General features: G+C 54.3%; 1 protein-coding gene across 2 annotated transcripts in view; it reads left to right on the forward strand.

Moving 5' to 3' along the window:
* The window catches only part of SERTAD2 (SERTA domain containing 2), a 46434-nt gene extending 35533 nt beyond the window's left edge, over window positions 1-10901 (forward strand). For both annotated transcript variants that reach the window (XM_085307264.1, XM_085307265.1), the window contains exon 2: window positions 9926-10901. In XM_085307264.1, the coding sequence (XP_085163390.1) occupies window positions 9926-10880 (955 nt within the window). In that variant the 3' untranslated portion in view covers window positions 10881-10901. The remainder of the gene's footprint in view (window positions 1-9925) is intronic.
* Window positions 10902-11842: the final 941 nt, after the last annotated feature.

The following is an 11842-nucleotide window of genomic DNA, read 5'->3' on the forward strand; positions in this document are numbered from 1 at the left end:
AAAGAAAGAAAAAAAGAAATGCACTGGTGCCAGAAACGGCAGCCTTTGGTGACCGAGTCCAAAGATCATGAATGTACTAAGGAAAAGAGCAAGGTCCAGTTTAAATGTAAGCACGCTGGCAGTTAGCATGGCTCTTTAGTGCAGATGAATCTCGGGCTAATTAATAGTTTATAGAAARTGGAATTTGCCAGTGTGGTAATGGTGCTCTTTTTCTTTAGAGGGATAATTGCATATTTTCTACCCCTCATTTTATTTCTAAACTTCCATCAGCCAGAAAAGCCAGGTACTGTCACACAGAAGTGCTGGTTCCCTGTAAACGGAGAGACCCTGTTAACGACTGTTAGATCTTTAATTCTTTTATAAGCAAAGTCARTTTTTGTTTGCTGTAGTGGAGACTCCAGGTTTTTGGGTTTGTTCGGCGTTACCAGTGGAAACACAAAAAAAGAAATAATAATAAATAAAATAACCATGCTGACTGTTTAACACAAGTGGGGAAAGAAATTGCYGTTAGTGCCGTGCTCACCTCGCGCCTGAGCGCTCGGAAGTGGAGCGAAACCGAATCCAAGGCAAACGTGTGGCCGGGAGAAAGCAGAGGGTTTGGTGGGAGAAAGGGGCCGCRGCGTCCGGYGCCRSTGCAGCCCCGGCGCCCCAGGGCCCGCGGCGCTACGGCTCGTGTCCGACGGGCCGGCGGTGGGCAGCACGGGACGTTCCCCGGCTCCGGGGGCTTCCTGTGCCGGGGCCGGGGGCATTCCCAAGGGAAAGCCGGGCCGGTCTGCGGGGGCCYAGGAGCCCAGGGGATGGCCGGACGGGGGGCTCACAAATGGCTTCAGGTCGGCACGAGCAGCGAGGCAGCCCGAAAGGAGCCCTGGGAGCCGCGGGGGCTCAGCGYGGGAGCGCTGGGAGCCCAGCGCGGCCGCCGCCGCGTCGGAGCTGCTGCGGGTGCCGGCTGGGGCAGCGATGTTAACGCCGTGCTCGGGGTCCCGCGCGAGGCGAGCTCAGCCTTGCGCTCGCGGCRAAGGGGCCGGGTCGGGGGCCCGGCTCTGCTCGGTACGCGGAGGAGCCGAAGGTATCGCCGCGTAACGCCTGCCGCTCCTGATCTGTAACGTGCCCGGCGTTTGGAGAGCTGGAGGGTTCAGAGGGGAAATTCTCATTCATGTGGCTTTGGGGTGAAGYGCGGAGCGGCTTTGGCCCGGTCGGTGTAATTATTAGGAGCCACGGCCTATCTGCTTGCTCTGCACTGCTGAATTGCATTGGATTTCTTCTGACAGCTTCTGCTTCCAGTTAAGTTAGAATGAAAAAATCTACTTGAGTATATTAAGAATGCAAAACAGAAAAGTGCAAATGTGGGCTGTTTAATGTTATTTTTAAACCTGGGCGGTACATGGAAGTAGCAGAAGAAAGAAGTTCCTTTTTCAAAGGAACTCTGAGTTGGCGGAAAGAGCTAAGCTCACCCTGAAACTTGCCGGGATTATCTGTAACGAATAAAACTGTCGTCTTAATCCAGAGTTTTCAGCCTTCCCGCAAGCGGTCGTGCTGTCTTATCCACGCTCACCTTTAATAGAAATGTGACAACCACTGACTGTTTCCTTAGTAGTTTCTAAACTTCTTCTTACGGCAGCCTGTAACACTGGTCTCTGGAAAGCTCCTGGTGTGCCAGGCAGGCAATAAGGTTGAGTGAACTGCGCTTTAGAAAGAACCACCCATGACTGGAGGTAAACTATGCGGATATATGTTGGGGTGGAGGTGGGAAGGAGCGTGGAGGGCATATTTGAAGCAGACTGTACAACTGCTACAGCAGGTCTGACGAGTTTCAGATGCCTGGAGGCAGCTTTGTCTGAACTTCAGGTAGCTGCAAAATCAAGTTTTAAAACCGAATTCAGAAATACATCGTCATCTTCCGGTGACTCCGTAAACGCTTTATTTTTCCTGTGTTTTTGCAGGCAGTCTTTTYACCCTCGGAAGAAGCATTTAATAGACATGTGCGCACGTGTGTGCGTGTAATTTGCCTATTTTTAAAACGCACGTTTCATCAAGATAGGAGGCTGGCGTTCATGCACAAACCACAGTGTGTTTTTTGAATAGTGGTAACATTTTGCTATCTTGGCGCTGCGCGCGCGTGCGAGCGAGAATCCGCTCTGCTGCGGCCTCCCCCGGCAGCGCGGCTCGCTGCCCGCCGGTTCTCGCGCCTTTRCCTGTCCCCTGCCCGGCGGCGGGAGCGACTCGGGCTGCGCTGCTCCCTGCTGCGGGCAGAGGCACGCGGAGCAGCGCTGCGTTAGCGCGCGCTGCCCCGGGGAGCGGCAGCCTGCCCCCGTTACCCTCCTGTGATCGRGCGTGCGGGCTCTCCTACCCTCCTCCTCCATCTCTTTGGGAAGCTGGCTCTTCTAGGCAAACTCCCTCCCTGCCCCTTTCCTCCCCTACCTACAGGATTTATTGCACAAGCGAATAAAAGGGATATTATCTTTTTGTGTGCATAAAGTACAACCTAAGCTTTGTGTTGTCTGCTTGGCTTCTCTGAGCTGTCAGTGGAACTTGCGTGATATATATACGCTACATTAGATTTTTTTCCCTTTCCTTTATTTATGTATTTTTTCCTCCACAGGATGTTCCAGTTGTAGAGGAAACTAGTATGGTAACATCTTGGGTGAGGTGAATGGGTTGCAAAGTGAAGGTTTGGACACTTCGTTTCTGTTTCCTGCTCTCTTCTCCTGTGTTTTCCACCCCCCAATTCCCGAAGGCATACGCTGTGATTAAATTTAGAGCGTTCTGTGCTAATTGACCTGTACTAAGCATGCTTCTGAATATGGATTCGATACATATGTTGTTAAAGTACGCTATAAAAAGAGTGTCCCTGTATGACTTCAGATGACTTCTTTGATAATGGTTGCATTTAAATTACGACATGTAAAAGTTACAGAGATCAAATGATGCCTCTTTTTAAGGGAATTGCTTTGCTATAGTAGTTTTTATTGTGAAATCAAACAGGTGCTATGAAAAAATTAAATCTCTTCTGTCTCTAGCTTGTAGCTGTTACAGGCTGTGAATAGTTCAAGGCTGGTCAAAGTCCCCTTTATCAGCTTTGCAGAAGGCTCCTTCAGGGAATGTGAAAACACAGGCTGTATCTCAACAAAGGCGCAGGGTTTAGTACGCCGGCTTGCGAGAGCAGCAGTTACCTTCTTGTCTAACATCGCTTAGCACTGTCTCAGCAAACTTGCGTGTCAAACTTTAACTGCCTTTTCTCTCTGCTCCCGTTGGTGGCGGGGGTATGTCTAACAGCTTTTCCACCTCTTTAAAAGATGCTGGGGGTGGGGTTTTTTGTTGTTTTGTTTTTTGAAGAATATACTTATTTGCAGGGCTGTGTTTGTTTCATTTAAGAAAAAAAAAAAAAGCTGAAAACGACTCACACGCGATACAGCTACTTTACAAAGTGCCAGGGAAGCACCTTCTGTTATAATATTTTTTTTTTTCTTCTTCTTCTTCCTCTTACAACTTTCAGTAGTGAGAAACTGATGAACAAATGAAAACCTGCAGGCCGCAAACTAAAATGACTTCTCATTGCTGGGATGTGTTTTGCATTTTCCAGTATACATTTCTTTAGAGTTCCCCCCCCATTCCCTCCTCCCCCCCCCCTTTTGCTGCTTTTCAGTTTGACTGTGATAATTTATTCAGCACTGTTTTCAGAGCAATAACCTACTTTTTGGCAAACCATTCAGCTCTTTCTACAGTAGGGTGGGTGTTTTTTCCCCCATGCATTTATCAAGGGTCTGCAACATGGAGGGGGGGGGGGAGAAAAACAAGACATCTTTGGGGAAAAGCCTCTCCAGCGCGTTTGAAAGCAAAGGCTCTATCCAGGCAATTACAGACACGGGAGGAGAGCCCTCCCTCGACGGCACGGCGGGCTCCGGCCTGCCCCGGACGCGCACGCAGCTCCCGGTGGCCTTTGTGGGATCCGCGCCCAGGGAAGACGGCGCTCGGCGCCCGCGTAMGCCGCCCCCATCGCTCAGGCCGCGCTTTGGCTTCGGTTTACGAGTAAGGCGCCCCTTCTCAGCGGGGGGCTTTCGGGGCGCTGCTGCCGCCGGCCCCGCGCTGGGCTGGGCGCTGGGGCCGGCCGCTCGCTCGGCGTGACTTTGGTGCGTCTCGTTGGAAGCGCCGAGCCTCGGCCCGGCTGGGGGCTGGCGTGGGGGCGCGGGGCCGGGGAGAGGGCTCCGCGCGGCGGTGACCCCAGGAGAAGCGGCCTTGCAGGAGACTACAAACTCGCTTCCTAAAACTCCCACTTACCGGCCAGAGCGGAGACAAGCCGGCCGAGGTGTCGCTTGCATCCCGGGGGCGCTTCCGGCCGCCGTCGGAAGGATGCTGATGGGAGGCAGCACACGTGAGAATTGGYGTTTTTGGCCATCCGAGTGCTCCGAGGTGGAAATCACTCTGGTCAGGCAGTTGAAACCTCTTCTTTTCCCAGCAAACAGAATCGCCTTCCTGTAAGCGCGTAAAAATTACTGCGAGTGAACGTTTCGTCTCCACAGGATGCGAGGCGACTGTGTCGCGCCGCCTCGCTCGTGCCGAGAGTGCCGGGCTGAGCGGCGCTCGCGTTGGGGCGCGCGGCGGCTTTCCACGCGCGGACCCTCTGCAGCCCGGCTCACCTTTGGGTTTTACGGTTTAACAAGCTGACGAGGGCTAATCTGATTTAAACTTGTACTAATTTCTGCTGCACCAATAGCACTTCTAATATTATAAACAACCTTAATAACGTGGCTGTAATGTAGGAAACCTGTTCTCCTTTTTTTCCAAACAATTACTTAATGAGGCAGCAGTTYATTCTCAGCTGCATGCGTTGGAGCCGCTTCCAGCTTTATCAGACGTACTCTGCTTCGTGTGTGCAGAACACTAAAGTCAAGAACACTAAAACTGCTGCTTCCGAGAGAGCACGTTACAGTTAGCAAACTGACAGCATTAGAAACTGTTTCCAATTTAATAGAAGCATATGTTTCCTGCAGGACTTAACACACTGCAGTGTCAGTGATTGCCTTYGACTGTGGCTTTGCCTTTTTTTAGCATGGTAAAAATGAGCTGGAGACCAAAGACAGAGGTGGAGTCTTTAGTCGTGTTTTGGTTGTTTGGCTCATTTTTGTTTTTCTCGGAGCTCAGCCCTCTGGTTGGGCTTCGACAGTTTGCGAGTTTAAGAAACTATCAAGAAAGTAGCGTGGGCGGCGCACGCCGAGCTCTCGCTCCAAACGCAGTTTCTGATCATTAACAAACAGCAAGAGCTTGCTTTGCCCTCTGGGCCTCAAATAGTACAGTATGCAACAAGGGAGAGGAGGCAAGGCACGAGGATGGAAACAGTAGGATCAGGTTACAGTTTCAAAATATCGCTGGAACACGTTGGCTGGCGTTACTCTATTGACTGGCTTTATAATTGCATTGCTGWTTTGCTGGGGAAGGCTTCACCTTACTTTCTGATTAACATGGACGTTCCCCCAGGGACCGCAGGGCTCCAGACGCCGGCACCCAAGCCAGCCCCGGCGAGAGCCGCGCCGCGTCCCGGGCGGCCGACACGAGGGCCCGCGTGGCCTCCGCGGCCTCGTCTCCTGCTCGCCGGGGAGGCTTCGTCGCGCAGCCCCGAGCTGAGCCCTCCTCCGCCCGCCCTCCGAGAGTCACCCGCTGCCGCTTCCCCTTTCTCGGTTTGCGACAGAGGCCGGGGAAGGCCGCTGYGCCTCGGCTCGCTGCCTGCCCCAGCGCCGCTGGGAGGGCGCAGGCTGCCCGCTCGCCCGRGGGAAGGGGAAGAGCAGGAGGGCCCCGTGAAACGCGGGAGACCTGCCCGTCTTGTGCAGCTCCTGCCGGCGCTGCCAGCCTCGCGGAGAGGGCCTGCAGGCACAGAAACACAGAGCTGCCCAGGAGGCCCATTTTTTGACCCTAAAGGAGGGTTTTGTAAGCGCTTGTTAAACCTCCTTCAGCCGAAGAACGGCAGCCAGAATTAAAATAAAACGTTTTGCTTATCAGAACAAACAAAGCTTGTAAGATGGGAAAGCCTGAGCACTAGTTACTGGAAACCCCAGCACAGTTCTGCTCCGTGTACCTCCTGTCGCGAGGGGGTGTGGGAGGTTTTGCCTTTTCTTGTTCACGTGTGAYATTAGACCGAATTCTTACCGGTCAGCCAGGGGCTGGCAGAGATCCTCCCCTTCGCCCRGCAGCGTGGGCACCTTGAGCTCCAACACGTAAAATCTGTGTCAGATCCAGAGAAGCAGCCGTGCAAAAAGCCCGGCGCTGTGCGAGCCGGGAGCCGGCTGCCGCATCCTGAGCGCCGCCGCACGCCGTCCCCGCGCCCGGGGATGCCGCCCTGCCGGGCCTTCAGGACCGCGGTGCCGAAAGATGACGCCTTCGAGGAGGGGGGGGATTTTCATCACGTGCTGGCCATCACCTCCCAAGGCCACGTAGCTCGTTTGCGCGAATGCYGGCGCTGCAGCTCGCCACCTGGGCCTGCTCGGGTTTCCGTGAGGCTGGGCGAGGGTGCCGGAGTTATCCCGGCCCTCCCCTCGACCCCTTCCCTTCCTTTCCGGCTGAAAAAGCGGGTGGGAGGAGGATTGCTYTGTGCAAGGAGCCCAGCTGCTGCGGCAGCTTCGCTCCCCCTTGCCAGGAGCCTCGGGGAGCCGCCTCGCTGTGCCGCGAGCGCGCCCGCCGGGGACGCGGCCGCTCTGCCGCGCGTGGCCGGGGCCCTTCCCGCTCCCGCGCTGTCCGGGCCAAGTGCGGGTCCCGCTGCGGGCCTCGCCGACGGCGCTGGGGCGTCCTGCGGCGGGGAAAGCGCCTGCAGCGTGGGCCGGGCAGAGACGCCCTGGTGAAGCGCGCCTGCGCCTGCGACGGGGGGTTAAACAGCGAGCCCTGTGCGCTCCTAACGCTCTGCGGCGTGGAGGCTTTGTGCGTGTTTCCATTAGTGCTTGATCTTTAATTCCCTTGGGTTTCCCCCTGTGCTTTTTTTTTTTTTTTTTTTTTTTGAAAAAAGCACCATGGTTTTAATTATCCAAGACTTTAGAAAGTCCCCGGTCCTGCTTTAAACTGCGCTTTTTGCGTCGGCCTCTCCTGTTAGTTTCTACGCGTTGGCCTTTTGGAGCAACTGTGGCGTTCATGCTACTTGCTGTCTTAAGCTGTTCATCCCTTAGCCTGCCTGAGGTGGTGGCATAAAGATGCAAGTGGCAGTGTGACTTAAAGAGCCTTTTCCACCATCCCCCTCGATGTTCCTCTTTTTTTYTTTCTTTCTTTCCCTTCCCATCTGTCTCGATTAGCGGGGAGGGACTAGTGGCTTGTGGAATTGATTTCCCAGAAAAGCCTTCAGTTTTGAGAGATGTTTTAAACTAAACTGCGAAAAGCCTTTGAGAAGTAACATTAAAGAGTATTTTTTTTTTATTTTTTGGTGAAATGACCAAATCGCTTTTCCCCTCCGTCTTTGCATATCCAGTTGCTTCCTTGCACCGAGTTCCCTTGCAACGAAGACTTGGGCGATGGCGCAGCGGTGGCACGCGGAAACGTCGCAGGCACGACGGAGAAGCGGGGCCGTTCTCCCAGGCGCGCGCGTGCCTCTCCTCTCTGCCGAGGGCAGGCTTCGTCCCCACGAGGCTTTGGACGCCGGCGCCTCGGTCCTYGGCGCGCGTCCCAGGAGCCCGCTCCGTGGGGTTTTAGAAATGCAGGCCAACGTCCCCCGACCAAATTAATCGGCGATCTCGCGCAGAGGGCTGAGCGCAGCCGCCCGAATGCCTCCCCCCCGCCGCCCTTATCGTGGGGGGAAAGGGCTGCTTCGCCCCGTGGATATTCTTGTACGTTCCTTGCAGAGCCCGACACACTTCAAACCTCCTGCAGTCCCCAARCCTTTAAAAAATGCCTCCTTTAAATAGAGCGTTGCGGAAGGAGCGTTGGCACGTCTTCAGGAGAGAGCGGGAAGGGACAGCAAGCTGCCCGCGCTCCTCCTGACGCAGGCCTCGCTCGACGCCGTGCCGGGCTCGGGCAGGCTTTTCCGCTCGTGCCAGGCTAGCGCCGCGCTGGCGGGGGGAGCAGGAGGAAGCGGGTCCCTCGAGAGCACGGCTGCCGCGAGAAAGCGCCCGCCCGCCCCGGCCCCRCGGGCCCGGCCCCGCGGCGGCGACGCCGGGGAGCAGGGGGGAGCCGGGCTCCGGTGGCGGCGTTCCCGTTCGCCCGAGATTCCAGGCGCGGGGATTGCTGGTCGCTGGCCAGGAAACTTGGCTTGCAGCCGGCCCGCTCCTCCGCTCCGCGCGGCTCGCTCCCCTCCCCCCGCCTTTCTCTTTCTAATTGCATAATATTCTAGAAAATGATCTGGATTTGGGATTTATTTTTAACCAGAGAAGACTTCCTTCGCCCGATCTGATTTTGGCTTTAACAGCCAACCCTGCTTTTCRGAGCTGTTTGCTTTTGACGTTGAAACTCGACTTCTTTTGTCGCCTCCTGTGCTGCAATGGCCTTTTGCTTTCAGGTCTGATGGGCGATCCTGGGGCCGTTTGCGATCCTCAGCTACGTTGTCTGGCTGCACGGCCGGGGTATGACGAGCAAATCGGGTTAGACCTGCCTGGTGCAGTGATTTTGCAGGCACAGATCCCGCTGGAGGAGCGGGGAGCTGCACTCAAATAAGGACTAGGCAAGTTTTGTCTCCTAGACGTTAGCTAGGAGATAGCCGCACGATAAAGCTCCTATGAGAGGAGTCAGGTTTGGGGTTAAAAATCTATTTATGTGCCTGTTGCAACTTCTCCCCTGGGTATCTGGGGCTGGAAAGCATCTTCCACTTTTTGCCTGTTTTTAAGGCAGAAATCCTCGTGCCATTTTATTGTGTTTTGTTCGGTGTGTGTGGGGGGGACGGGACAGGGGAGGGATGCCTGGACGAAAGGGGGCTCTCTGTGATCCCGGGCACAGAGCGGACGGGGTTTGCCCGGCAGCCCCTCGCCGCTGCCAGCGGGAGATGTGCGAGCGAAGGCCAGCGTGCGCCCTGCAAGACGAGGGGCACCCCGCTCTCCGAGGCCTTCTGCGAGTGCAGCCCAGGGGACCCGCCGCAGAAACAACGGGTGCCAAAACCAGGGCTCGTCCGACCGGGTGCTCTGCAGCACCGTGGAAGAGACGGTATTGGAGACTGAAGTGCCCGGTTTATTCTCAGCTCAGAAATGAGTGTGATCCTGGGGAAGTTTGGTAAAATTCCTGCTGTGACCTTCCTCAAAATTGGTTCTTTGACCTCGAGAAAAGCACGTGCGCTCACGCTGATTTTTCTTTGTCAAAAAGCCCTAAGACAATTTTCTGTTCTCCACCAACCTCAGAAGAAACCAGACCTGGAGGTAGTCCTGAGTGAGGAAGGTGCTAGGATGACAAGGGGAATGTATCAGGGAGATGAGGCTAAACAACCTGATGGACCATCTTCATCTGCGACTTTCCYGCTTCTGTGCTGAGCGTAGTAACTGCGTTTCTTGCCGTGGTAGCGTGGTCCGTAAAGCCCACGTAAAGCCACGTATCATTCACGTAAAGCCACGGAGTCGGGTGCGCCCGCAGCAGGAACGGCGGAGCTGAATCTCCAGCCTTTGCAGAGACGTTTCTCCAAGTAGAGAAACCCTGCTCCCCTTCTCCCCACCAACGCACTTTAAAATAAAAAAAGGAAATGTGGTCGTAAAAACCTCGGTGCATTATGTGCGCGTTCCCAGCCGTAACACTGCCTCAGCCGCTTGGCACGAACCACCTCAGCTGGGCTCAAAACTCGCGGGCCAGAGCTCTGCGCTGAGGTTGCCGCTGCTTTCTGGGCGGGCGGCCGCGGGCGAGCGCGTCTCCGTGGGCAGCCTGGCGCTGCGGCGGGAGCGCGGGGACGGAGGGGGCGCGGGCGGCGGGGCGGGGGCCGGCGCTGCCGGCAGGAGCGAGAGCGGCCTTGCTGCCTTCACAAGTCTCTTCTCCTTCCTTGCAGATATATGTTGGGGAAAGGAGGAAAGCGGAAGTTTGACGAGCATGAAGATGGGCTGGAAGGCAAAGTGGTGTCTCCCACTGACGGTCCCTCTAAGGTGTCTTACACCTTACAGCGTCAGACTATCTTCAACATTTCCCTTATGAAACTTTATAACCACAGGCCATTAACCGAGCCAAGCTTGCAAAAGACAGTTTTAATTAACAACATGTTGAGGCGAATCCAGGAGGAACTCAAACAAGAAGGCAGCTTGAGGCCTGTGTTCGTCACCGCGTCGCAGCCCGCCGACCCGCTGGGCGACAGCTTCCGGGAGGCGCAGCCGGCGTTCAGCCACCTCGCCGCCCAGCCCCTGCTCCCGCCCGACCTGGTCAGCACTACGCCCCTGGAGGCTTGCCTCACCCCCGCCTCGCTGCTCGAGGACGACACTTTTTGCACTTCCCAGACCGTCCAGCACGACGGTCCGACAAAACTACCACCTCCTGCTCTCCAGCCAGTAAAGGACAGCTTCTCCTCAGCCTTGGACGAAATCGAGGAGCTTTGTCCGGCACCTACCTCCGCAGAGGCCGTAGCAGTAGCAGCCGAAACCGCAGCGGGCGACTYGAAAGACCACGCCAGCGAGTGCAGCGTGCAAAAGCCCGAGGGCGTCCCGGAGAGCAGACCGGCGGAGCCRAAGCTCATGGACTCGCTGCCTGGCAATTTTGAGATCACGACTTCCACAGGTTTCCTCACAGACTTGACCCTGGATGATATCCTGTTTGCTGACATTGATACGTCCATGTATGATTTTGACCCCTGCACATCTGCCACGGGGGCGGCCTCAAAAATGGCCCCCGTCTCCGCAGATGAGCTCCTCAAAACTCTTGCTCCGTACAGCAGCCAACCAGTAACTCCAAATCAGCCTTTCAAAATGGACCTCACAGAACTGGATCACATAATGGAGGTGCTTGTTGGGTCTTAAAATATAGCAACTCGCTCGCTCGCTCTCGTTCTCTTTTTTTTTTAAGTACCAGTATATACACTTGGTAGTGTTTCCATAGTCCCTCCCACCCCAGATTCACAGCACTGTGCATGCGTCCTTGCTCGCCTTTTTTGCAAAGAAAAGGATCACACTAGTTTTTGCTTGAAGCAGAGTTGGAGTGCCTTCATCCATGTATGACCACTTCTAATGTATTTTTTTAAAGTGGTTCCTCAAGGAAGACCGAATACCCTGGTTTAGGAAAGAGTATGTATTGTAGACAATGTTATGTTATTACAAAAGAAAAAAAATTGTAAAAGCTAAGCACAAGGATTATGTTGGGGAAAGCTGTAAATTGCATGTGCATATTTGTCTATTTTTTCTATAAGTTTTATTGCAAGAGGTAAAAGAAATTTATTATTTAGATAATCTCAGTACCATTTTAGCCCTGTATAGGTTGACTTAGCAATTCAGCCTTTTGGAGGCATTAACCTGCTCCTCTTTAAGTAAGTAAGTGTTGCATTTACATGGCTGTTTAGAAACTGCTGCCCAAATTTATTTTATATTTTTGTACAGATTCTGCAGTTTATGATATTGTTTTTTCTAAAAACAAATGCTGTTTATACACACAAAAAAATAGCTATTTTGATAGGATTTGCTCACATAGTTCCTGCATAATTCAGACGTACAAGAACCACTTGTACTTTTATACAGAGTTGTAACGTTTTATATGTGTATGGTGCAAAGAGAAAATTGGATCAAATAAGCCTGCAGTTGGTTTCCCTGAATGCAGACAAAAGAAGTGCTTTAAGAAAGGGCTGGGAGCTGCTTCTGCAGGAGCGTCGCAGGCGTTTGCTCCCTGCTGTCCCCACTGCGCACTACTGTGATCCCCGACCCTTAGAGCCACGTCCCGTGCTCCACCGCCTGCGCGCAGCCGGCGGCGGGGAGCCGCCGTGAGCCCGGCG

Source organism: Rhea americana, unplaced genomic scaffold (assembly GCF_003343005.1).
Source record: "Rhea americana isolate MKP2758 unplaced genomic scaffold, rheAme1 scaffold_256, whole genome shotgun sequence".
Classification (NCBI taxonomy): Eukaryota; Metazoa; Chordata; class Aves; order Rheiformes; family Rheidae; genus Rhea; species Rhea americana.